At 41.0% G+C, this 26,399-nt stretch overlaps 4 protein-coding genes across 13 annotated transcripts in view; 2 read left to right on the plus strand and 2 right to left on the minus strand.

The window, feature by feature from the left end:
• The window catches only part of invs (inversin), a 20,326-nt gene extending 13,042 nt beyond the window's left edge, over nt 1-7,284 (plus strand). For 2 of the 5 annotated variants that reach the window (XM_068324570.1, XM_068324569.1), the window contains exons 10-19: nt 190-345; nt 440-561; nt 870-977; nt 1,075-1,181; nt 1,259-1,468; nt 2,101-2,321; nt 2,561-3,131; nt 3,708-3,856; nt 5,360-5,446; nt 5,519-6,150. In XM_068324570.1, coding sequence (XP_068180671.1) covers nt 190-345; nt 440-561; nt 870-977; nt 1,075-1,181; nt 1,259-1,468; nt 2,101-2,321; nt 2,561-3,131; nt 3,708-3,856; nt 5,360-5,446; nt 5,519-5,634 — 1,847 coding nt within the window. In that variant the 3' untranslated portion in view covers nt 5,635-6,150. Of the gene's footprint in view, nt 1-189; nt 346-439; nt 562-869; nt 978-1,074; nt 1,182-1,258; nt 1,469-2,100; nt 2,322-2,560; nt 3,132-3,707; nt 3,857-4,588; nt 5,447-5,518; nt 6,152-7,148 lie in introns of those variants that run through there. The other 3 variants (XM_068324571.1, XR_011037122.1, XM_068324572.1) reach the window with 3 other exon arrangements.
• Nucleotides 6,228-17,482, minus strand: tex10 (testis expressed 10). 4 transcript variants are annotated; one of them, XM_068324576.1, is made up of 16 exons: nt 17,382-17,482; nt 16,556-16,757; nt 16,271-16,458; nt 15,846-16,172; nt 15,544-15,756; nt 15,164-15,416; nt 14,961-15,073; nt 13,638-13,885; nt 13,271-13,406; nt 12,186-12,355; nt 9,822-9,999; nt 9,012-9,234; nt 7,453-7,533; nt 7,130-7,314; nt 6,788-6,998; nt 6,228-6,680 (listed from the first exon to the last, which is right to left on the minus strand). In XM_068324576.1, exons 2-16 carry the CDS (start codon nt 16,736-16,738, stop codon nt 6,558-6,560), a joined length of 2,832 nt encoding a protein of 943 aa, XP_068180677.1. In that variant the 5' UTR covers nt 16,739-16,757; nt 17,382-17,482; the 3' UTR covers nt 6,228-6,557. The 4 variants fall into 4 exon arrangements, with proteins under 4 accessions (XP_068180677.1, XP_068180678.1, XP_068180675.1 ...); XM_068324577.1 differs by having other exon boundaries at nt 16,556-16,752; nt 17,382-17,403; XM_068324574.1 differs by lacking the exon at nt 17,382-17,482 and adding an exon at nt 17,088-17,250 and having other exon boundaries at nt 16,556-16,752.
• A 207-nt stretch (nt 17,483-17,689) lies between these two features.
• si:ch211-197h24.6 (uncharacterized) lies at nt 17,690-23,525 on the plus strand. Of its 2 annotated transcripts, XM_068324286.1 has the most exons (12): nt 17,690-17,759; nt 18,063-18,149; nt 19,500-19,530; nt 20,543-20,620; nt 20,704-20,843; nt 20,927-21,052; nt 21,889-21,934; nt 22,052-22,117; nt 22,205-22,590; nt 22,677-22,781; nt 23,025-23,124; nt 23,226-23,525. In XM_068324286.1, the coding sequence occupies exons 1-12, from the start codon at nt 17,700-17,702 to the stop codon at nt 23,267-23,269; spliced, it is 1,269 nt and encodes a 422-aa protein (XP_068180387.1). In that variant the 5' UTR covers nt 17,690-17,699; the 3' UTR covers nt 23,270-23,525. The 2 variants fall into 2 exon arrangements, with proteins under 2 accessions (XP_068180387.1, XP_068180388.1); XM_068324287.1 differs by lacking the exon at nt 19,500-19,530 and having other exon boundaries at nt 17,706-17,759.
• Nucleotides 23,526-23,829: 304 nt separating this feature from the next.
• rbm12ba (RNA binding motif protein 12Ba) lies at nt 23,830-26,088 on the minus strand. Of its 2 annotated transcripts, none has more exons than XM_068324284.1 (2): nt 25,677-26,088; nt 23,830-25,531 (listed from the first exon to the last, which is right to left on the minus strand). In XM_068324284.1, the coding sequence occupies exon 2, from the start codon at nt 25,516-25,518 to the stop codon at nt 24,094-24,096; it is 1,425 nt and encodes a 474-aa protein (XP_068180385.1). In that variant the 5' UTR covers nt 25,519-25,531; nt 25,677-26,088; the 3' UTR covers nt 23,830-24,093. The 2 variants fall into 2 exon arrangements, with proteins under 2 accessions (XP_068180385.1, XP_068180384.1); XM_068324283.1 differs by having other exon boundaries at nt 23,830-25,534.
• Between the last annotated feature and the right edge of the window lie 311 nt (nt 26,089-26,399).

Raw genomic sequence — 26,399 nt, forward strand, 5'->3', positions numbered from 1 at the left:
TGAGCATGAGCACAGGGGAGGGGGGTGTCATGAGGAGTCTTAAGTGTGCTATGCGTTAGCTTGCTGTCAGTTTAACCCTCTACTGGCCGGCCAGCCTGGAGAGGAATGGGCAAAGAGGAGGCAGATGAAGGAGTGGCCCCAGTGTTTTTTGTTTAGTTAGATTATTTCTGTGTGTGTGTGTTCCCACAGCGCTCCATGCGGCCTCCCTGTCAGGTCATGTAAGCACAGTGAAGCTGCTGCTGGAGAGGGGAGCTATGGTGGACTCTCTGGATGTGATGAAACACACAGCATTGTTTCGTGCTTGTGAGATGGGACACAGAGATGTCATACTCACACTTATCAAAGGTGGGTATGGCATGTAGTATGTCTGTAAGCATTTCATTAATGATTCGTGCTATGTGTTAGTGAAGTGCCTCACAGGCAAATATTATGACTAAAGGTTCTGCGAGGGTGGACCTGGTGGATGTGGATGGTCACACCGCTCTACACTGGGCAGCTCTGGGAGGGAATGCTGAGGTCTGCCAGATACTGATGGAAAATGGAATTAGTCCCAACGTGCAGGTATGAATATATAAACTGAATACATAAACAGAAACTGCAACAAAGCACCTCAAGATGTCTAAAATGCTGTTTTTACATGAGAAATAGGGAGGTATTACCAGCTTTACAACCTTAACGCTAGCTCACAAGAACTGCAATGTATAACCAATACTGTACTAGCATGATATTTAAGGTAATTTCAAATAAATTTAGTCTAAACTGACATGTTTTCAATATTGTTTCTGCAGCTTTAAGTGTCAAACCAGAGCAAATCTTCAAATAAAATCTTGTTTTTTTGAAGTGTTAAATATTTCCCCACTCCTGTGCAGGACCAAGCAGGACGGACTCCTCTGCAGTGTGCTGCTTACGGCGGTTACATCACTTGTATGGCTGTTCTCATGGAGAACAATGCCGACCCAAACATACAGGACAAAGAGGTAAAAGGCTACGTGTACATCTGTAAATTCTCCTACGTCCCCCTCTGTGGTTGGAGCACGAATTGGTGTATTGTTTTGTTTTTTTATGCGTGCACAGGGACGGACTGCTGTGCACTGGTCCTGTAACAATGGCTACCTGGATGCTGTCAAACTGTTACTGGGATACAATGCCTTCCCTAATCACATGGAACACACTGAGGAGAGGTGAGAGCTGAGTGAGTAGCAGCCCAGTGGGGAAATAGAGTAAAACAGGTGGCTGAATGGTGTCCCGTGTTGCGCAGGTACACCCCTTTGGACTACGCTCTGTTGGGTGGCCATAGTGAGGTGACTCAGTTCATGCTGGAGCACGGCGCTCTGTCCATAGCAGCCATCCAGGACATCGCTGCCGCCTCCATCCAGGCTGTCTATAAAGGCTACACCGTCCGCAAAGCTTTCAGGGAGAGAAAGCAGCTTCTCATGAGGCATGAGCAGCTGCGCAAGGATGCTGCCAAGTGAGACACAGGCGCACGCAAATTAAATTTTATATATTTGTGTGAAGGTAGAGCTACACAAATACTGGACCTTTTGCCACCATTATTTAATTTTAATGCTCATAAACATCCTTTTTTCACACATATCTGTATATGGTGTTCATCACTCACTCCTGATCCTGCCTTTGTTATTTGTCTGTCTTTGTTTTCTCACCTTTGTGGGACTAGTCACACTCTTTCCTGATCTGTCTTTCTCTCTGTCATCCTTGTACACACATATGTCTTCCTGCTGTCTCTACCTTCTGGCTTGTTCTCCTTTTGTCATTTACTTACCTTGTCACCTTCGAAAATGAAATTTAATCAGGCAGTTTCACTTTGCTAAAAATAAATTCTATGAGATGGTTTTCCAACAGGATATTTAGACTATTCTACTACGTCTCGCTGTCTTGAAAAGTTTGATTTTGTTAGTGTGAACATTTCTTTTTGTCATATGTACAAAATGTTACAGATAAATGTTGTCAATGTCATTAACTGTTAGCATGAAAATATTTTTAAGATATTATAGAGAAATGTTTGAAAGGTAAAAAATATTCCTGGACCATGGGTGCATTTCAGTTTGTTGATTCGATTTAACTGCTTGTCTTTGGATTCAGGAAACGAGAGGAAGAACAGCGGCGACGAGAAGCTGTGCATCAAATTTCCATGGCCACTGCAGAAAAACAGGAAAAGCAGAAGGGTCTTTCGATGAACACTGAGCAAGAAAAGATTTCCTTAGTCGACATTATTGAGGACTTATCCATGAATGACTCAATAGTGGAAACAAAAAAATCACCCAATGCTGCGCGCGGTAGGAGCAAAGAGGAGAGACACAAAGGTAGTCATGTGAAACATATCCATAGAAATCAAACTCACTTTTCCAAAGTGAGTTTATAGATCATGTATAAACTCACTTTGGAAAAAGAATTCATGTTTCATTGATAATTTGTGTTTTGTCAATTTATGTGTGGCGTGACATTGATGAGAATAAATATTCTTAACTGAAAATTAACACAAGTAAACACATTTTCACATTTCATTTTATAAACCTTAATTTCACTTCATTTCTTACAATAGCCCAAAAGAACAGATCATCCAGAAGATCTAAGGCCACTGAACTGCTTGAGCTTCCCAATTCTGCCAGCCGCCAGTGTCATGTGACATGTGACGCCATTCCCGGCCAACCCCAGACCACCAGGCTGAAGGAACTCCACTCTCCTGTCAGCTGCAGCGATCCAGACAGCCTTTATTACAGATCCCCCTCCTCGCTTAAAGTCAAGGAACAACTGTCCCTGAACGTATATGCTCCTCCTGCTTGTGTTTCCACAGCACACATGACTGACATCTTTACCAGAGAACCCATCCTTGTAAAAAAGAAAGACAATCGCATGACTGTGCAGACTGCCCCCAGCAAGACCAGTGCCCACACCTCTCCACAAAAGCACCAAATTTACAAGGAGCAAACTTCAGAAAATCCCACCAACAAAGACCAAACTCCCTCATTAAGGAGAACTTCTGTAGACCTCAAAAGAAAAACTAAATCTATCACACACACACCCATGCCAACACGCACACAAAGGAAAAACAACAAAGAGCAGTGCAGAGCAAGGAACGAGGCTGCACGCATCATACAGCGAGCTTGGCGAAGGTGAGTTTGTGTTTGTGTTCGCACTGGTACAAGGCTTCTGGGTCTGAGGCTGGCTGCAGACATGTAGTGCCATGTGGTGCCCACATGTGACCCCCGCTCACACACATGCCAACCCATTCTTCATTGTCAATGCTCCTGTAACAGCACCTGATTTTTAATAAATCTGGATGCCATCAGCACTTGAGTCAGGGGGGGATGGGTGAAATAAGGAGGCAGGGAGACAGACAGGCTGTATTCTAGAGCGTTGGTACTGGTTTAACAAGAGGCTAAAAGTTCACTCACACTGCTCTAATAGCTACCAGCATCCTGTCCTTGCTTTCCCTTCCCTCTTTCACAGTCTGTGTTTCTCTTAGAGGCTGCCAGTCCGCAGCAGGAGGCCCTCTGTTTCCATTCAGCTTCACAATTATATTCTGTATATACTGCCTATTAAGTGCCTAGAATAAACTCTGTTTATCCTCACGGAGTTATAGTGTGAGGACGTGCCAGCTCTCAGACCTTTGAACACTGTTTGAGGTTGTTGTTTTTTTTATTAAGCTGGGTGCACATGGATACGTTGGCATGAATGTGTGTCTGCAGGTTTCATGCACGCAGGCTGAGAGAAGTAAAACCCCACGAGGCTGAGCTGGGCGAATCAAAGCATGGTCATACCAGGAAGAAGATGGAAATCAGAATTCAGTTCACAAAACCGTCAGCGAGTAAGAGCACAGTGCTACAGAGTATCTACGGTAAGATCACAGCATCTCCTCACCGGGTCTAAACATTCATGAAGGTGGCATGAAGAGAAAAATACTGACTATTGCACACTTTGGTTAGAAGGAGGACTCAATGTCACAATGTCAGTGGGACATACATATACAATATGTATAAATGGATATATTAAGCAGAGCATTTACTGACTTTTAATTAGGGTGATGACTAACTTACTGCAAATTCATAGACCAAAATTGAACTGAATTGAATTGTGTATCACGTTTGTTGGGAAAATGTACAATTTATCAGCTGTTTGTTGTGTTAACATGTAACACTAATTTTGAATGGGGTAAAATTGAGGCTCAAAAAGGTCAAAGGTCACACTGTTCTGGTCAGTACAAGCTTCAGGGACTGATAATATTGTGGCTTTGTTTTCCGATACTGGACTGGTGACGCCTTGATGCTGCGGTGATCGCATTGATCCTCTGTGCTGACAAGTTGAAGAAGAATCAGGTTTTAGAATTTGTAGAATTCGTTTTTGTTCAGATGTAATGGGCAGACATGAACATGGACAAGGAAGGTGATTCTTGTTTGTTGCTGTCTTGACGCTCATTCATCAATCAAGACATCTCTTTAATTTCAAAGTGACTGGAAGGGAATTGAGAGATTAAAGGAAGGACATGAAGTCAGAAATGTTGTCATCGTTGTGAAGGAGTGACTTTGTAACCCATGTAAATGTCTGCATGGTGCTTCCATCTACATACTAGGACAGTATCAGCCTGCTTGGCTCCGAGGAATCTCTGGTGGGGTTTCGCCTCACAGACAGGCCTGACCTTCATCATACATCACCAGGTGATGATGGGAGAACAGGCAGAAACCTTGCTGCGCCAAAAGATACAAGCATGTACGCCATTCCCGCTCAGAGACTCCTCGCCTTGTCCCAACCTCCTGACGTGGTTTTCCCCTCCCCCTTCTCACCTCACCTCCCTCTTTCTCTCTTTCTAGCTCTCTGACAGTTCTGGCACTTTGAAAAGTTCAGAGCTGTCGGGGGAATGTCAGATGACTGCATAGAACAATCTACTAAACCCACACACACACACACACACACACACACACACACATGTTCATGAAACCCATTCTTGCACTGCTTTTTTATGATAGTTTGACAGATATTTTGCACAATGCTAGAGCGTCACAAATCTGTGTTGACATTTTTTAAAAATTCTCTCATTTATCACTAATAAATGTTGATGTGACTGTAGCTACACACAGAGGAGAGGGAAATATATGTTTATATCACTAATAACAAAACTACATTTGTCAAAGAACTGCTGAATGCATGATTGGTTTAATCCTGCAAACACTGCGTACGTCTCCACTGAGTTTGATAATCGCATATACCGTATCTACAAAGGTGGAATTACAGTCTCCTCTTACCAAAGATAGGTAACATGACATTTTTTCATGTTGCATTATCTTTATAAACCTACACACACGATGAAACAATTCTGAACGAATAAAAAAGTGCTGTCCTTTAGGCAACTCTGCATCCAAACGAGGGCGTTCACTTCGTGCCTCTCAAGCTCGGCTGCTCCTGGAAATGCCACTACGCACCCATAGCCAATGTAAGTTGTGTGCTCATACAGTTTTCGTGAAGTGAAAGGCTCAAAAAGTTATGTTATACCCTTATTTTACAGTGAGCGGGATAGATTGTGTGCACCTGACTGATGCTGTGAGTCAAGCCAAGCAGCACTCTTACCACCTGAGACCACATACTGCTGGACAGACGTCTAGAGGCCGAGGAAAATATTGAAACGAAGTACAACCCCCATACATCTCGTACTCTTTGATGTTTTCTCAGCTGGCTGGCCGTCTTACCTCTATAGAATTACTGCACATACTGTTCGCTCAATGTGCCACGCTTTCTAAAAATTAAGCCATATGACATCAGAACCATGACCTCACAGGGTGGGGTTAAGTCCACAGAAATGGTGTGTGTATAAGATAACCTTTCATCCATTGTGAAACACGGAATCTCCCTCATTCTCCATCGCTCTCACACACACCGAGATAACCTTTCCTCCGGTTGTGGAGAATGAGACAGTCTATCAACAGTCGGTCATACAGATAGCCCACCTGCAGCCATAGCGAGACACACACACACACACACACCTACAATGGACTGGTCTCTAAATGCTTTCAAGAAAACTGGAATATTTTGTATATGATTTATCTATAGTTTATCTATACAGTCTTTGCTTTATCTTTCATTTACAATATATTTTAGAAGAATCCCTATTGTGTAATTATACATATATTACATAATCAGTTTGTACAAATGTATGCTGTCTTAAATTTGTTAAATTAAAAAATGACAAATAGCAGTGAAACTGAATTTCACTTTATTTCAACATTTATTTTAGCCTTATTTTAAATCAAGAGTCAGCAGATGTCTGCAAGCTCTTGAAAATGTTCAGTGACATTTCTCAGACAAACAGATACCAGCCTAAGATGTAAGCAAAATGAGGGAACCTAATATACAGGGGAAAAACAAAGCTCAAAAACTGGGTGGAGTACTGACTTCTTTACTCAGTAAAAGCAACACATCTCCACATTACTACTGTCTGAAAGTTTTGTTGGATGTACTCAAAACTGAGCTCTCTGGCTGATTTCTTAAAGGAGCGAAAAGGTGATACGAAATCTGAACTGATGGAGTTAGTCTGGAGGGTGTGTTAATCAGTACATGTCTCGAAGGCCTTGGCTTCCCCGCCGAGCAGAAGAGCTGTGAGCCACGGTGACGCTGTAATAGTAGAGCAAGTCTGTCAGCCACTGCTCCCTGGTTGCAGACCTGGAATACCTCTGAAACACATGCAGAGACAAATCCTTCATGAGAGGTTCGCGTAATGACTCCACTCCAACTGGACAGCAATATTAAAATCCATTGTGGTGACATGAGCGTTACATACCGTGAGGTTCTGTATAATATCTTGCAGCAGGGCGGTGTTGGCCAGCAGCTGGCTGTGGAGCGGCACGTGTTGCAGAAGCATTGACAGAATCTGTGCAAGCTGAGGCAGTTCCTCCTCGTTGAAATCTCCAGCACGCATCAACTGTAAAACCATTCGCAGCAGCCGAGGGACGGTGCTCAAAGCTGAGACACAAGCACTCCACATTGCCTCCCTGAAAATGTAACACAAAATGGTTTCAGCTCAGCAGTGGTCAAGCCGTAGATACAAAACAAACTGCTTCTGTTAAGGTTGAAATTTTGTACAAATATGAGATCATTTCTAAAAGTGTGAGTCAACACCAACCTTTTGTGGTTGGTTTCAGTCGGAAGGTCCTGCTGCAGGGTGATGAGCAGAGCCAGCAGACTGAGGCAGCACTGAGACAAGAAGCGCAGCATCGGCTCAACGGGCAGGATGGACAGGTCCACTAATCTGGATACAGCTCTGAGGAGCCCCGCCGCCATGTTGTCAGGCACCACCTCTAACTTGGTCTGAGATGCAGAACACAGGATGTCTATTCAGCAACAGTTTGTTAGAAATCGAACAATACAAAACATTGAATAAGTCAATGAATAAAAGGTCCCCTGATCTAACTATGACTGATAAATCCGTGAAAGAGTTTTTCTCACCAGGTATTTGCAGATGCCATTTTGCAAGATGTCGAAGCACTGAGACTTTGAACTCAAGGTTTCAAGGCAGTGGCAAACTTCCTGTCAATGAAATATAAAATTAAGAAAACAATTTAGTATCAAACAGATTTTTTCACAAAAAATCTTTTACTAATAAGTTAATTTAAAAAAGAGGGGTGATAAAGACGTATAACTGCAATACAATGAAGCAACACATTTTTACTAATCCAAAATGTTACACCTTAATTTCCTAGAGCTACTGGAGCTGTGACAGATTTTTTTTTTTTACATTTTCTCTATCAAACTGCTAATTAATGGGAATGTATTACTTAAATAAAAGTAGTCAAATAGTGCTGGGTCATTTCGGAATAGTGATTACTCTTGAAATGCTTATCCTTAGTAGAGATTATGATCAGTTTTAAATGGGGAGAAACAAAGAAGAAAATGAAAGGAAATACTGTCTCAAACACCTTTAAACAAAAATACACTAATCAATAGCACCATAGTTTCAAAGGAAAATGAACTGTCCTTTGTACCTGAGATTGTCAGACAAACACTATATTGATAACCACGCCTTACTTTAAAGCTGTGGCCCCAACAAAAGAAAATTAAATTTTTTCCTGTTTGGGGATGAGTTCAAGAATGAAGACGAAGGTCAAGACACAACAATGAAGTTTCTAGAAGTGAGAGATAATACTCAACTTTTCCTTTGTAACTTCAAATCCATCCAAATAATTTTCTAATTAGCTTATATCCAATTCAGATGTGTGTGTGTGTGTGTGTGTGTGTGTGTGTGTGTGTGTGTGTGTGTGTGTGTGTGTGTGTGTGTGTGTGTGTGTGTGTGTGTGTGTGTTTTGTAGTTCAGGAGTGTGTGTGAGCCACTGTGAGTCAGAATGGTGCACCTGTTGGCATTCTGGCCATCATTAAAAACAATCCCGTCTCATTAGTTGAAACAGAGTTGACATAGTCTGTCCCTAAATGCCGCCCACACTCCAAACCTCCATGAGCCCCCCTCCCTTTCTTGCCACTTGCCTGTGATTGACTCGGACAGGGAGATGAGAGAGGCAGGATCTGTGGGCTTAATTGAGGAGCTGAATTAGTGATTTTAAGCCCCCCCCCCTCCATTGGACACACACTCACACACACTTGCCCTAAGGCATAGTTACGTTAACTGTAATTTCTCTGTAGAAATGTCACACTCCCATCATGCCATGGGCTCTCATTAGCATTTATGCATATCCACTATGCCCGATAACCATGCATCTCCAACCTGGGCAACGAGATAAAGGTCCCCCTCTCATCCAGAGTGTCACGATAATGCTTCCACCCTCTTAACTCTATAAGAGAAACAGGGAGGGACCAGGGGGGAATGAAAGACCACAACTGTGTCCAGAATATCAACGCTTGCCAATTTTAAAAACAAGGTCTTGTCCTGGCCTCCTGGTTTCTGTTTCTTCTAAAGTCACTTTCAAGTATTTGTGATTGGCAATAGCATCAGTAGGAGTGAGAATGTGTGTTACGTTTGGAGTATTATAGGACAGACTGTGCTGTGAATGCACCTCAACAACATCCCAGTGGTGTGTGAACTGCTCCAGCTGGGTGGGGTAGAATTTGAGAGGTGTGAGAGAGGTGGGAGGCAGGGCACATTCATCAAAGTCCTCTTGGAGTGAGGCAAGCTTGCTGGAAGAAAACCCCATCAGGGTGGAAAACAGGAAGCTGATGAAGTCCACGTCCTCCACGGCCACTTCTGGGCTCCCAAACGACCAGCTACTAAGGGACGACCTAGAGAACATTACCGGTGAAAACGATAAATGTCAATACACGTTAGAATATTATTTAGGATAATTGTGCACTAACAAATAAATGTTCAGTGAATATAGATTTGCTAAAGTTGAAAATAAGATTGACTAATGTCTCCCAGGCTATAAGAAGCCTGGGAGACATATGCAGACAGTCATATCTTCTCAAGACTCCATGATGACTCTACATTACTTCTTGGCAAAGACATTTTGGTATCATTACCATTATGCACATATTTTATCCCATATGATCTGTGTTACACTCAAATTTTGTAGGGCGCTGCCACATTGACACAATCAAAATAATCGATGTGCACACCATTACCGGCAAATGTATGCTGTGGGTGTGTAAAAAATAAATAAATGCCTTTTGTGTCACTAGTTTCATGTCAAATACACAAGGCATCACATACAGCACCTGTGAACAGACAGGTAAGAAACCAGGTGACAGGAAGTCATTTATGATGGTGCAATACTGCCCTCTAATGGTAGCAGTTTAGAGCGCTGCAAAAAATGAGTAAAAAAACTGAGTTCATGTTCCCTCCCCTGGTGTCCAGTTTTGAGTCTCACCTAAGGTGCACAATACGAATCAGAGAAGCAGCCAGGCCAGCTGAGATTTGTCCAGTAGAGCAGCAGCCGCTCAGATTGGCCAAGAGAGACGGAGATATCTTTGGTAGGAAGTAAAGCAGTTGCACCATTCTTTGCTGAGACTCAACAGGTAGCAGCCCAACAACTCCTTCCTGTGGATCTTCACAAACAAACACACACGCATATTTCACATGCAATGACGTAAATAAAACAACACAATGTGTCCTCCAGGGAAATAACATGAAGCTCATTTAAGAAAATGAAAGCAATACCAGGAAAGCCAAGCTATGTTTGGTCTAGTAAAAAAAGCGGCAGACAGGCATGGCCGATAGTGACGACTCAGATAATGTGTGTGTGGTGTTCTGTCTGTCTCTGACGCACATGCTGATGTCAGAAGCCCCCCAGACAAAAGGAGTCTTGTGATGGTGAATTGCTGGTTCTGTGGCAGTTTCTGTCCTAATGCTGGCTGACCCTCCCTCCCTCCCGGCTCCTCTGTTACACAGCATTGTAACCATCTGAACATCCTCAGGGCAGTGGATACGGTCCTCCCCACTTTCTGCCCCAGGCAGCAGTTCAGTTTATCCAGGGTGGGAACCATGGAGCTGCACCTCCCCCTAGAGAAACTACGATGTAATAGTTTTTTCTTTTGTACTTTGATGTTTATCATTGTTACTTTATTCTGTGCTGCATTGGAATACGGATCCATTACAAAATAATTATTGTTGTATTTTTTTAAATGTATGAATACATTAATAAAGACACGCTTCTTCTGACGAGGCTGTAATCAATGCATCAACAACAGGAGCACCATCCATAGCTTTTTGATATATTTCCTCCTAGTTATGAGAAATATGCTGTTAAAAACTGCATTCACAAAGCATCTTTGAACTTAATGCGAGACTCTGTTAGAAGTAAGAGTGAAGACGTAAGCGTTTCTTGGGCAGCCAAAATGACAGAGAGACAAAGGCCCCATTCACAAAGCAGAATTCTCCTGGATTGTACACATGGATCCACAGAAACACTTGAAAATGCTGCAGTGTATATGCCAAGGCAGTCATTGGTAGAGTAATTTTTTAAAATCTAAATTACAGAATAAGATCACCAGAGTGGTTCGGCAAATCTGCACTAGAGGACCATTAATAAACTCAATAAAGTCTGCAGCACGAATGAAACCAGACGGTCTGACGTTGTATTTTTGATGTTGTTCTGGCTGTTTGCTGTCTGGAACAAAAACAGGCATGTATGTAGAAAGCTGCATTGTTGTTGTTTTAAGCAAGGTTTGCATTTTGGATGGACATGCAGTTTCCGCCTTGAGGTGAAATGGTCGTCATGTAAACGCCCCCAAAATGGTGATAAGAAATAAACTTCATACACAAACAAATATGTATGAATGAAAAAATAACAATTAGAGAGTGTAGGGATATATGGTTTAGTGATGTTAATTAAATAAATAAATCCTTGAGTAGGTATGAATTGTGGTGGCCGCACTCATCCTTCACCAGATGTTCACAGAATAGCTATCTTTGAACACATCTGGCGTCAGTAGAACAGGAGATCTTCTTTTCCACACCCACGATCTCTTTTATATTGAGCATTATAGCGCAAAACGCTTTTTGGATTATGCATTGGTAATTCATGAAATCCGGGAAAGCTGCCCTGTTTTTCAATCATGTGACAGGACGGCTGATAGGTTGACATAGGATCTATCCAATCACTAGCCAGTTGTTATTGTTTCTGGCTTAATGATGCTGTTTGCGCATGTGTGGTGACATAAATTCAGGAAAAAGTTTGTTTTAGTGCAATGCGTTTTACCAGAACTACTGCTGCGATCTACGTATTGAGCACCCCTGGTTTAGGGGATATCATGTGAATGCACTAATGCCTCTGACTATACAATAACTGTAACACCAGAAACTGAGGTGATCACAACACTGAGATAAAAAATTTGGCGACTGAAGAAAATGCAGCAAAGCAGCAAACATGCATTGGGTGTGTCACAACCTTCAATTAGCAGAACTATCCCCGAAACAATTAGTCTCTCACTGGTGCACATTGAGGACACGCTTCTGTGACGTATCTCTAATGCTTGCCGTTTTGCTTGCAAAATGGCAAGCACTGTTGAATTCAGCAAGCATGCTCAATTTTCTTCTTGAAATGGTTTTACACTTAAAAATATTAACCAAAATGTGCAGCATAGCAAATGAACACACAATTGAATATAAAAGCTTTCTGCATGTGAATAGACTACTGCATAAAGAATAATTTCACGGAATCAATCTCACGTTTATAAAATCAGTAAGGTAAAACTATTGTGGACTACTATGTGCCCTTGTTCTACTCACTAACCATAGAGCCTGCAAGCATGTGTCTGCAGACTGTTGAGCAGGTCAGTATGTCCTCGAGAAGCTGCAGCCTGGATGGACTGGATGAGTCGGGTAGAGAGAGCTGGATTACGGTGACCCAGATGGAACAGCTGCACAGGAAGTGATGCCAACCAACAGCACAGCACCTTACTCCTTCAGATAGACAAAGGGAGGGATGGCATACAAAAGGTGCATGTGAAAAAAAATACTGCCACCAATAAAATAATGAATTCAATCAAAACTATGTGAACAAAGAGCTACTCTAAATTTTGAGATTTTCTTTGTGTTTCAATGGGCTTGTTGTTGTACCTTTATTCCTTTTTTAAAAGGACTAAATTTCGTGAAAGGGCAGCGCTAAAGTGTTTACATTTCCTATGTCAGTCCTACGTCTATTCTGATTGCAATTGTTAAAGCTAGGAATTTCACTACGCCAAAAAAACGCCCTCCGTTCAATTGCTTTTCATAGATAATTAATAAATAATGAAAAACAATAAAAAGAATATGTATGGTAGAGTAAATTGACTTTGCATGGATTTTAGTTTGTTTGACTGTCCTTTATTGACTCTGCTTACATATGCTTGGGTAAAAACTTAATGAAATAAAGATCACTTCTATTCTTAACAACAGTCATGAGTAAAAAATGAGCTAATGACATAATAATGACAAATGATCAAAGGGTTTATCTGAGATTTATAAGAGGCCACACTCCGGCAAGGAATGCCAACTAAATCAGCCTGGCCTTAAAAATAAAATTTAGGAAGTTACTCAACCGAGTGGGTTACGCGGTTTTGGCCTCCACCGTATTAGAAGCACAAAAGTTATCCGTTTTGAGGAACTGGGCCAATTAGCTTTAGCAAAAAGTAGTGATCATTACAAAATGCACTTTAAAAGTTACAGGGAATACCAGTTACTCTGTTGTGCATGAATATATTGTAGGGCACATAATTCATCATGTGCCCTACAATACAGAGCTCCTGTTGCGGTTATGGCATCATTTCCTGTATACAAGAACCAATTCTGTCCGATTTGAAAATCCCTCATGTTGAAAAAAGACTTGCTATAAGTTACCTTGCTATATGGGTGTGTCCTTGCTCCTGTAGGTACAGCTTGCTGTAGAAAGAGAGCAGCAGGGATCGTGTCTGTAGAGTCAGATGCTTCTGCTTATAGTAGATATAAACCGCTGCCAATAGGTCGTCTGTCACTGCTGTAAAAATAAAACCATATATACAGATCTTGCTGAAATGACTACAACAAAATGTGTTTTATATACTTCAATTTTGGCTCCAGTTTCTAAACTTATAAAGTAGAAAAATATCCAGCCTTTGAATTTATAAGTGTACTCTGGGACCACATACACAACAAAGAACATTTTTAGTATGACTGATTTTGTGCTTTTGTATTCATCAAAATTAGACATACTTATGCAGATGCTTACTTTTGCTCCTCTGTGTGAGAACCATCTTCCATACAGTTCCCAGCAGCATGTGGAGCTGCCTGTAGCTTAGTTTCACTCCGCTGCCCAGAGTGTCTCGGGCAAATGTTCTTAGAGGCGTCAGCCAGTCCCCATCAGTCTCTCTGCCGACTCCTTGTCTTTGGCTGAGAGACACCATAACCTGACATACTGTGATGTTTAGAGCCAGAGGCTCCACAGTCAATCCTGGGACTGCCGAGATCTGCTTACTCCTACAAGACAGGTGGTGGTATTATAGTTGATTCAACTTATAATACCACTTATGCTTTTGTTTATGGGTGTCCAAACTAAAGAGAAATACTATATAGGCAAATCTCAAACAGATTACAATGTATGTGCAAACCATTCAACTCTCCATTTTGCCAAATCTATTTACTCTAAAGCTGGGATTCCAATTCTGTATATCTCTAGCATTGGTGAATATGGTAATTTTGTTCTTAAATATAGATGCGTGATCACCTCCATGGGCACAAAGAAATGCTAAAGCAAAAGCGATCTAGTTAAAGTACTGTGGATTGAGAGAGGGGCTCAGGTCAAACTGTGACAAGAATATTCTGATCAAAAATGAACAAAAAACTTCATGTCACCTAAAATGGTTTCAGAAGCATGTTTTAGTTTTTTTTGGGTTTTTTGGGGGGGGGGGGTTGGCTGTGTAAAGAAAACAAAAATAGAGCCTAAGACAACTAAATCAAAAATAAAACCCTGAAACTGAAATATGAACGATAATCCAATATTGTCTATTGTTCACCCGGGGAAATGTTTTTACACTCAAAGATATATTACACACATGTATGCCAAATGAAACACAACAAGGATCTATAGACATGCAGCTGTGGAGGGAAATTGTAGAGTGATGAGCAGCCATGTGGCTTGCTCGAGTCCAGTCCCTGTGAACTGAGCTACTGCCTCCCCCAAAAACATTCAATTCAGCAATCAAACTATTTTCTTTTTCAATAAAAACCCAGGATCTTTTTTAACATGTGACCCCAAGTTAAAAAAATCCCTGTTATTCTACAATATAGCCTACATTTATGAAATTGTCGTTCCAGCAGTATAAAAACAACATATTGTTACTGTCAACTTCAGTTTGACTCAGACTGTCAGAGGTAAAAAAAAGACGTTAACAAAAGATGACACTCCTCTGCAACAAATTCTAAGAGGATACACAACATAAGTTGAAACATAAAAACTGTCATTTAAACAGTTACCAGTAAGTAAGTGTTTCACACAACTAAAAAGGTAGATGGAAGGACGTTTAGTTGACATATCAACACTGACATTCCTTACCTTTTAAGCTCTACTTTCTTTTTGTGTTTTGGTGTGTCCCGAGAACCAAAAGGAAAGTTTTTCATGAAATGCAGTTTAAAATCACCCAGGTATTCTTTATAAAACCATTCATCCTAGAAAAAAGAAAACGCAAATTTTATTGTAACTAAAATAAACACTGCATGATATATTCCCCCTATACAGTACATATGCACTCATCTCACCAGTCTATCCCGGTGATCCTGCTGCGGTGCCAGTTTTCTCAGCAGCTGCAGAATAGACAGCACTTGAAACATTACTGACATGGCATCTGGGGTGAGCAAGTGAGCGCCTTCCGTGCTGTTCCAAGGGCAGTCCCCAGCACTGGCTTCTACCCACACTTCCAGCAGAAGAGGCACCAGAGTGGCTGCAAAGTTTTGAATAGCCTCAGCTGAGTCAAGGCCCTCTCCCATTGCAGGTCCAGGGTCCACCTCTGGTCTATAAAATGAGAGGGTAAAGCAAAGCATCTACATAAAAATGAAATAAAAATTATGTATAGCATTGTATTGTAAATTCTGCATCTAAATTATATAATTTGTAAAAAGTGTATTTTGTCTATTCCTACCTGAGTCTAAAGGTGGATGGTGGTGTTGGTTTTGCTCCAGAATGCTCATACAACTTAACTCCGACCTTGCTGTAGGTGAGCTCTTCCCAGTTGAGGTATAAAGGATTAAGCTTTCCTTCTCCACTGGAGCCAAAGCCACTTTCACCTGGGTGAAAAATATCACTTTCCTCCACTGGTCTTTCCTCAACTACTGCCTGCAGAAATCTCCCAAGCCTTGAATGACATACAACAACAGAAAAGTAGCTACAATAATAATACTAAAACCATTTTTTTCTAATCATAGATACATATGGCCTCCATACCTGAGAAGCACAGCAAGTCGCCACTGCTGGCTGGTCAAAGTCCTGCTAAGGTTGACGGACAGTGCCCATGTCCGTCCCTTAGCGTCCTGGGCCTTTTTGGCTCCTCCACTGTTTTGTCTGTGAGATATCAACTCCAAGAAGTTAGTGAGGAGCACTTCGGGCCGCACTGCTAACAGAGCAGGGTAGTGCTCCAGCAACACGTCAAGGACCTTCATGGCATCTTCTTGTATGCTTGTGTCAATGTGGGTCATGGCACAAGACAAGTGGGCACTGAGGAGGGGGAAAAAAGGAGCCACTCGTTCTGCAGGCACAGACTGCGCAATAAACCTGGAAGCAAAATGAAAGTTCAGCCCATTCTCTTTGATAAACAAGTGTTCTTATTACTTTGATGTTCTATATTTTTGTACAACTGTTGGTTGACTAACTTTAGCACACGTGTGGCTCCAACACGGACATTGCCATCTTTATCTGTGACAACTGCTGCCACTTCAGAAAGCAAGCGAGAGAGATGCTGCTCTAACAGAGAGGGATTGAGGGACAGTAACTCTCTCAGTCCCAACAAGGCACTATATTTCACATTGGCATTGTAATGGTGGAGTTGAGACATGAGATCCTGGTGAAATAGGCAGACAGAAAAAGAAAACACATAAATTGTGGTATTCAAAAAATGTCATTGTGTTTGCTGACATGAGAACACAGGGACACCTTACATTAACGCCAAGCTGTCTGTGTGTGGTGGGCCCAGTTGTGTCTCTCTTCAGCTGCTCAGACAGATGAATTCCCCTTGTGCGGAAGTTGGTGTTGGTGGCATTGTCAGCTTTTGGCTTAGTTTTTCCCACCTTTAACTTGACCTTCTGGAAGTCATCCTGTCTCTTCTTCTTCTTGGCCTTCATCTCTGCAGCCTATTCTATTCTAGGTATTAACAGACATGCAGGTAAGAATATTGGATTGAATAACCATAGTTGTTTTTTTTAAACGGTTTGAAACACAAGGTATGGCTGAATAGCTCAATAATTGCACCCGACAGACCGAATGCACGAATTAGAGAAGCTATTAAAACTGTAACAGCTGCTACTCATATATTTTATTTTAGGGATTATATAATTTTATATTAGCAAATGCCTAGTGAAACAAAGGATTACAATTCTGATTAAGTAATGTATTTTAGGTTTGATGGCTTGTCACGTTGGCTAGCTATCGCCGCTTGTCCAAAAAAGCAAAACAGTCATTTATTTTGCTTACCACAGAAGAAACGTTAGCCTAGTATCGTGAAAGTTTTACAGAGCATCAAACACTGGCACCGTCCCCAGCTAAAGATGAGCTTTTGTAAACTGTTATCTAGCTACATCACAAATAAAATTACTTGAAAATAAAATCTTTATTCAATCTCGTGCTGAAGTGGAGGGGTCCTCCGGCTCAGTGTGTGCATGTATACAAAACCATGTTGGATGTGTAACTCTTAGCGGCTGCGGGGCTAGCAATAATACACCGTGAAATGTTTTTTCTGTGCTCTAGAATAATATTTTATGCACTCACTTGTGATTAAAGTCCACAAAATGCTGTCTAATTATTCTTAAACCATTGATAATGTTCTATTTAGGTCCAGCAAGTGACTACGGTGAAACCTGGTGTATAAAACAAACGCACAAAATAGTTGACCGTAAAATTGCCTTATTGTAATATTAATTTTCTATTCTAGTACCTAAAAATGGTTTATTACGATAAATTTAACCACTTATACATATTATTTGTATTACGATATATGATTAAGTTTAGTTAAACCGTGTAGATATATGAAATATCAACACATTTTTATCATGGCAAACAATGCTGCTCCTTATTCGTCCAAAGCGGATGTGTGAATTTCCGATCCGAACTGGTTTGTCCCCCCGTGTTATACAAACAATTATCTCGGTAAGGCGGGTGTATTTATCTTTTCGTCTGGCGATTTGATATTAAAAAAATGTTTGATGAAACGTAATTTTCACGTTTGACTCGTGGTCATACATTTTTCGCAGCTATCGCACAAAGATCAGAGAAGTGTTCTGACGTAGGGCATAGCTAGGCCTCCGCTGTTTAATCGATATCGATAACTTGAATATTGTATCTCTGCCGTTAACGTGTGTGCAACTTGAAGCGAAATTGCTTGGCATATTTTTTGTTTTATTTATTTGCTTTGACTTGCCTCATTTTTCTTTATTTTTGATTATCCGTCAGCTGACCCAACTGAAAATGGAAATTCAAGCGTCAGTCAATCAACCCCAAGCAAGGAATGAGCAGCCACATCAGAAAAAGTTTTTCAAGGTAAGTATTGTGTTAACACCACAATTGACAGAGTCAGCACTGCGACAGCATCATGATGAAGACAGTCACGGTCACATTATCACCACGAACATCGGTTCTTGATGACGGACATGCGATTTTCTTCTCCCTGGGATTCCTGATGGCAAACCAGGCGGCAAAAGTCCAGTTGGACTTAATTCCAGTCTGTGCTCTCAGGCTGGGTTGTGTTTTGTTAAAACAGACCTCCCATGTGCTGCATCCTTTATTGTTTAAAGGCTTTTTCCACGTGCCATTTTTTTCCCCCCATTTCAGTCCATCAATTTGTCAGTGCAGGCCTCAAGTAGGTCTGTGACAGTAACCTCAGAGCATTCAGATGATTGTGCATCCACATAATGCACTGATATGAAAATAGGAAGTTTGTAACACAGTTGCCTTTGGATCATAAGAACATGTTTGTAACAAACGTGTCAATTCTCTTACAACTGACTTCATTTGAATCAACGGTGAGCTCTGTGTGGCTTCAACCGTTGTGTCTCAAATTTGTTCATATTTTGGCATTACGGTAAAGGAACGTGGACCAAGCTGAACAGTATTGATTTTTTGGGGGGTATCTGTGGTGGTTCATTTCAACCCTTGCTGGTCACTGCTTTTTTTGTGCCACCACAACAAATAATTCATACCTCAACAGCCTGAGCTCCTTGTAAAACTTTTGTGTCTCTGATTTGACATTAAGCCAAAATGTGATATGCTGTTGGTTTTTCTGAGCCAATGACACCCTACTCAGTTTTTACATCTGAGTGCTGTCACATTCAGAATCAGATGGCCTAATGTCTTACCAAAGCCCTTATTGGGACTTTCAAATGTGTGTTCAAAAATCCCTTCTTGGGTTCAGGTTGGTGAGTGATTTAAAACAGCACAAAAGTTAACTACGGCACTCAAAGTAAACTCAAGAAAAATCCTATTTTTGAACTTTATTATGTGCTCTACCAATTCATTCATAAATACAAAAGTATTTGAAATTAACATTTTGCCCTAAGCTGCACTACATAAAATGCAGCATTTTGTGTTTTAGGGTGTATTAACCCTTTTTCTTCTTTCCACAATAAGCTAGAAATGGACTGTTGCTGTTCTGATTTCTCATTTAATGAGAATGAAGAGTAATCACCAGACTACATAATCCAATACTCCATTTTGCCTATATGACTGTCGCTGCATGGTGCAGAGGGGTCATGGCAAATGAGGATATACTTCATGGCATATATGGTGTGGCGGATATGGATGAGGAGTTCAGTCCTCTGCTAGCTGTCACCCTGTCACTAATGCCTGTATGTGTCTCTCTTCTTCATGTGGGTTTATTCCCTCCATTGACAGAGAAAGCAGCCACAGCATTCTGCTGACATAGGTAAGTCTGATACACAGTGTCACTTCCAGTGCTGGGAGTTGAAGCTGAGGTCTTAATTTCCCTGCTTCAAACCATTGGGAGGTAACCTTTCCACCATTCTTTGATTTTGAGACTCACGCTCTCAAAGATGGTTGCATTTGAGGTGCTGCCTTTGGTTTTGATTTATGAGGATCTGCATCTGTCATTGCAGAAGGTTTTACAGTATTTCACTATATTTTATATTTTGAAAATCACATTTTCATCATCCAGACCATTTAAAAAATGTGCTAAAAAATAAAAATGTTGTCGACCCAGTCTCTTCAAACGTGCATTGAAGACCGGCACCGTAAGCTCCACTATTCCTCTAAGATATCACAGTGTCTCAAAATGTGACATACAGTGATACAACCATGTACCTACTATGGTTGCACTTTTTGTTCTGCAGTGGTTGTAGAAACGCTGTTTTCCCATAAGATATTTTTTGAAACTGCAAAACACTTTTTTTCCAGTGAGTGGTACACTTGCATGAGGGTTCTTGTTTCTTAATCGAAGTAAACTTCACATGTTCGTCATGTGTTCTAAACTCAGGTAATTAAGAATATCACCTTTTTTGTGTGTGTTTGCAGTTTGGCTGCTTCATTAGTGTAACACAATGTGTGATGCATCTGTGTTTGGGCACAGTATGAAGCAATGAATTATAGGAGCTGGTGTCCTGCAGCCCATTTTGGGCCTAATCGGGGTTTAGCTGAGAACTTCTGTTCCTGTTCTTCCCTCAGTCTTCAGAAGCACACGAGGATTATGGGTTTCTTATGATCGCTTAGTTAATATAAACATACTAATGTTAAATGTTGAGCATATTCTGCAGGTTAGTATCACAAGACATTCTTTTTAACATCTTTACCACAACGATTAGTTTCTCCAAGTGTATGTCATTCCTGCTGAGAATGTCGGACATGAACTTTGTTGTCTCACTAGTTTAATAGTTGGGGAGCATTTTAATTTTTTTACGCTGACCAGTTTTGTATTTTCTCAGTGTACACCAAAGGAGCAACTCTCCACACCATGCCTTCTCTCAGCAAACAGTTGAAGGCAGTCACAGATTGTATTATTGGTGAGCTATATCCTTCGCCTGCATCCCTTTATATTTTATCCTTCCTATTATTGAAATGCATAACCCATGATTCATGTGTGCAGGTCTTCAGTTTGTGTGGGAGTACCGTAGCCCCAGTAAATCTGTTCCACCTCATTACCAGTGCAAACTGTGTGCCGTCTCCCGCTTGCAGCATGATATGCTTGCCCATGTGAGAGGCTGGAAACACTGCTTCAGATACTTGGTGGGTGTTGTTTTTAGTATACTTACTCTTACATGTGGCACATATTGAACATTTATTTGGAATATGTGTATATTTCCATGCAGAAAAAAGTCCACCCAGACAAAATCATTCATGATGAAGGAGAGGCAGTCAAAGACCCTGCTGTAAGGAAGACAATTAAAGATGTTGCAGCTGAGGTGGAGAAGACAGAGGGTAGAGGACAACTTAAGGTGAATCTGGCCTATTTTGTTGAATGGGCAAAACAGTTTGGTATTTTATTTTTCTAAATCTCATTCTTTTAAGAGTAAGTAAGTTGGTGGCTGGAAACAAAAACAACAAGACAATCAGACTACAAGATTCCGCGACAGCCCTGAATTCAAAATTTTATCCTGACCAACTGGTATAGTTCAAAGATCAAAGCTAGTGCTCTGACTTACTGTCATTGATCAAAGCATTAGCTTTGATCTATGGTCTTACTCACACTGGCCTTCTTCCTCGGCTTTCCATCTTATCTGTTCCTGAGTCTTCCAAAGTTTAAGTTTTTGACCTTGATCTAGTTTTCTCAAGGTCGTCATCTCATTTTCATCCCCTTTGCCGCCCAAGTAATGTGCTTTTTGTTTCATCTTTCTATCTGCAACAGTTGCGAAGATATTTGGTGGACAAACAAACAAACACTGATAATTACAATACATCTCCGTTTGAAGGGGGAGGTAAAAATTCTAAAGAAAGGTACAACTGCAGAATATGGTTGATGGCTCCTCGATTTTATGCGTCTGTGAAATAGTAGTCATGTGATAAACCATTTAGTTCAGCATAAAGCCATCAAGAATGCATGATTGCTGGTATTTTTAAGTTTGTCTTGCATTGAGGTGGTCAGATAAAACCTTTTCGCAGGACACGTCCACATGTGATGTAGGAGAAGGCAATGTTTTGTTTTAAGCAGTATTAATTCCTGGTAATGAGGAAAATCCTATTTTATCCTTAAAGGTTTTTATTTAGAACAGTAACACAAATTATTTTACAAGTTATGACAATGGAATTGTTTTTCTGTTCCTTCGGCTTCAAGGTGATTTTGAAAGAACCGTATGAAGTTCCTGCTTTCAAAGGACTTCGTAAGTTGACTTGAATTGTAAAAGAATGATGCACAGTTGGCACCTAAACAGGATAAATATGCAATAATAAAGTGTTTACTGAGTGATGAAAGCCCCATGTGCCCTGTTCTCTTGCAGGTTCTGCTGCTCCTAAAGTTAGACTTCCACCACCAGGGATGGGCGTAATGGGGCCACCACCATTCGGTAACGTTTTTTTAGTGAAATCTGTGTGGTAATTGTCTATATTTTTTTCTATTACTGTTTTCATTAAATGAACAAGTCATTCTACAGGTCCGAGGTTTTCTGACCAGAGGTTTCCGGAAGAGTTTCCTTCCCAAGGTGGTCCTCTCTCCGACTTCCCAATGGGAGGAATGGACGAGTCGGGCTTTGGAGGTTACTTAGCCATGCATGACTTCCTTGACTCGAGTATGGATCAAAGACCTTTCCCAGATGATTCTGGTCGTCGCCCTGCTGGAAATGGTTTTGGAAGAGGTGGTGGAAGAGGTGGTTATGGAAGGAGTAGTCTACTGGAGGGCAGTCCAAGCAAAAGGTATCCAGATGAGTTCCTGGAGAACAAAATTGGGAGCACCTTGATGAACAAGCCAATGGAGAGGCCAGGTTTGATGGGAGCAGCTCCTGAAAACAGCAGCCTCCCTAACACTCTGTTAACTTACTTGGTATATACAATTCTCATTAAAAAAATGTCCTCATTCTAAAGGAAAGCTTGCAGATAATTCAGTAACTTTTCAAATGATATTTTTAGGATTCTTTCCGGATAGAAAATGAGAGTGATGCACAGCTCGTGCTTAAGGTGACACAGAAACTAACAGATGTGCTGATGGAGTACAGACTGAGGAGCGTGTCCACGGTACAGAGCTTGTTTTTACAAAAAGCGTTCCCTTTGTCTTTAATCGAAGTTTTTAAAACTTGGTTGAATTTCCTTCTTTCATTGTAATTGTATACAGTATATATATTAAGTCCTCTGGGGACTATCCATTTTAACTATCTGCCTTTTAAAATCTGTTCAGCAAAACTAACCAGCATGTCAAGTAACAGAGTATTTAATCCTTTATGGATTGTCTCTTCCTTAATTCCTTAATTTCTTCCTCAGGGTTCAAGTCTTAATAGCTTTTCAGGGAGCTCCACAAGTTTCTCCTCAACCCCCTCCAGACTACCCAACAACAACAACCGACACTCTGGCAGTTTCTCAGGTAGATTACCGCCATTTCTCCATTTCTGATTCAAAAGTCCAGGTTAATTGAAAAACAAAATGTGAGTTGGATTAATCTTTTGTTTGCATATTTCTGAGCAGGACCGTCCAGTTTTTCTGAGGGGCCATCCAGGTATTACAAATGACCATCCCAAGATGCGACACGTGATTCTTCATTTCCTGCTGTGTGCGTTAGTCATCACGGTCCAGGAGTTGACGTCTTTTGACTTCAAGATTTTTAGTTTTTACATGGCTCCCCAGTGGTCTTCATTCTTAATGCTCTGACTTAGGTTTAATTAAATTCACCATAATGTACATGTGTTTAGCAATTTTTGATCAGAATCTATGGCCATTGTTTGTTTTCCGAAATGGACCAGTTCCTATTAAAAGTAACCAAAATAATTACGTGTTTGTCACTTGATCACATGACATCCAGTCTTTCCACTCCACCAAGGAGGATTTCACCAGAATCAGCCTGTTAATGATAAACGATAGATTTTCATAAAGTGTCAAGCGGTGGGGCAGTTGTCAAAGGACGAACCATTCAGGTTTTGTAGTAGATCCAGACAAATGGGGTATCATTATTGCCCCACTTTAACAATGTAAGCTCTTTTCTTGGTCCACCTCATAAAAATGATAATTTGGTCCTGAAGTGTTCAGTAATAGGAATAAATGTGACTACAGTCTTTTAAGTGGAAAAATAAGATTTCAATTTTGAGTTGTTGTCATAGCATGTTTAATCAAGAACTGAAGTCCCACTTTAACATTTCTTGCAACAATTCCATCCATCTGCTTCACATCTACGGGTGTAACACACAATGTCAACCCAAGGAAATGCTGGCCATTGACCTTTTGAGCCAGCACGACAACTGCAGGTGATTCCAACGAAACAGATTCACCAAATCACTTCAATTGCCACCAATCAGTAGGAATATATCTTTGAGTCTACCACTGCAGATAAGTCTTTATTTTAATTCTCTTGACATCCAGAGGCATGTTCCTGAGAAATAGGCATGTCTGAAAAGCTGGATTTGCATTCAAGGGAAATATTACATTTTTTCTTGTCTGATTGACATATGGGACTGGGACGGGCTTTGCGAATCATGTCCCTCATGCTCTTCTTAGTAATAGATGAGACCTCAATGGTCTTGGAACCTACATAGCACCCATTGAGGTTCAATGTATGGTCATAATCCTCAGCACAGGTAAAAATAACAAAAGCTGTATCTGTTCTGCAGCTGTTCTTGTCAAGCAGATGTAGTACATTTTTGTTAGAGAGGTATGAACATTGAAGCAAGTCTTTTATATCTGTTTTTGTAAATGTGTGGGGCAAATTTCTGATCATGACTGTATATTCCACAGCTGATGATAAACTGGTCATATCATTGTCAAGTCTTGGTTTTTTCAATTTCGATGGCAACAGGTTGTCAGATGGCCTCCTGACCGGGTATGCAGGTGGTATATGTTTGTGGCTGGCATCATCATGATTCACACTCTCTCCAGTATTACAAATATTCTCACATTCTTCTTTAGCCATGGTCCACATTTTCTCAGTGGCTCCACGTACATCCAAACAGTGGGAGCCAAAAGACTTCTGGTTAAAAAGAAGAGCCTCACTGGCTTCCTCCTCGCTTGCAAACTTCACAAGACAGCCACGGTTAGGTCCCAACTTGACATTCACTATTGCTTCCTTAACAGTCAGCCCTTCAAAAAAATTGCTGATGACCTCTTTAGTAGCAGTGGCTGGCAGACCAAAAAGCCTGATGTAACCTGGCTTCAATGCGAGAGGGGCTTCAGGTGTCATTTTCTCATTAAATGCATTTGTGCTGAAAACATTGAGGTCATTAAGTCTTGACACATGGTCATTGCCTTCTTTTGTCTGAGTTGTCTGCAGATTTTGAAGGACAGTGTGCATTCCAAGATAGAAGGCATCTACATTTTTTGAAGGTTGCAAATTTGTTGCGTCTGCACAAAGGTTTGACGCCTGAGCTGCAATCCTGGGATCACGTGGTGATGAAGTCGTAGATGACATATTTGGAGAACGAAGCTCTTCTTTAGGAAGAGGAAGCGTTGTGTCTGGAGACGACTGAGGGCTCTCTGCGGTGAGGAGCGTGGCGGAGCCTTTCCTTCTCTTCAACAGTACCTTTAATTTATGCTCCACTTCCTTCAAACTGCTTGGGTAAAGCGTCACGGTCGAACCTTTCAGCAATTTACCTGAATAGCGCGTAGCGAGTAGCGCGTCCCCCTCCGTGCTGAACGCAACAAAAGCCTCTCCGAGACTTCCTCCCAATATATACACTCCGCCGGTGGGTATGTGAAGACACTTAAAGAACATCCGTATATCCTCGGCTCCCGCCTCCACATCAAGGCCTTCCAAACGCAGGATTGCGGTCATTTTCTTTTCATGCCTGCTGAGTCGATCATTTTAAAAAATGGTGAGGACAAACAAAAAAGTTGATGAAGACATAAAAGGATGTTACACAGGAAATTCGACTTAAGTGAAAATCTAGAAAATGAGCAGCCTGTAGCAAAGAAATGCGCATGGATACTTACAGACACCACTGGATACGAGATCTACATTTAACACGTGTTCCAGGACCGCATCATTGTCGTGTCTCATCAGACGTGATTCTAACGCCAAAGTATATGTCTGCATTCTTATAAAGAGAATGAAGAAATGCCATGACAATATCGCCACCTAGCGGATTGGACGGACGATCGCAATACCAATATAAGACTTGCATAATAATAGTAATAATAATAATTTTTTTTAAAGTATTTATATTAAATAATAAGAAAAGTATTTATATTTTGACTGACAAAGTCCAAAGTCTTTAAAAATGCTAAGTCCTTCAAGGTGTCGTCTGTCTCTATGTATGTGTAACGGTATAAATAAATGTACTGTATATGTACAGTAATATAGTTAAATTCATGTTTAATTTGGGACATTCAACTGACTTTTACCAGCAACCAGGTCGTCCCTGTTTATTGTTTACTGTTCCCAGGAATAAATGAATAACAAATCCATCCACCTCGACTCCTGAGCCATTATTTATTCAAGCAGTAGAACAGGGTGGTCACATTTGTGTGTGTGTATATATATATATGTCTGTCTGTCTATTTGTATGCATGCATGTATATATATATCTGTCTTTTATTTGTCTATCTGTAGGCCTACTGACAGTAGATGTCACCCAAGAGAACTGAAAGAAGCTTCGGGCATTGAACCACTTTATGACACAGTGGTTCAGAAAAGGTTCAGAGCGTCAGAAAGCC

This window comes from Antennarius striatus, chromosome 9 (assembly GCF_040054535.1).
Source record: "Antennarius striatus isolate MH-2024 chromosome 9, ASM4005453v1, whole genome shotgun sequence".
Classification (NCBI taxonomy): Eukaryota; Metazoa; Chordata; class Actinopteri; order Lophiiformes; family Antennariidae; genus Antennarius; species Antennarius striatus.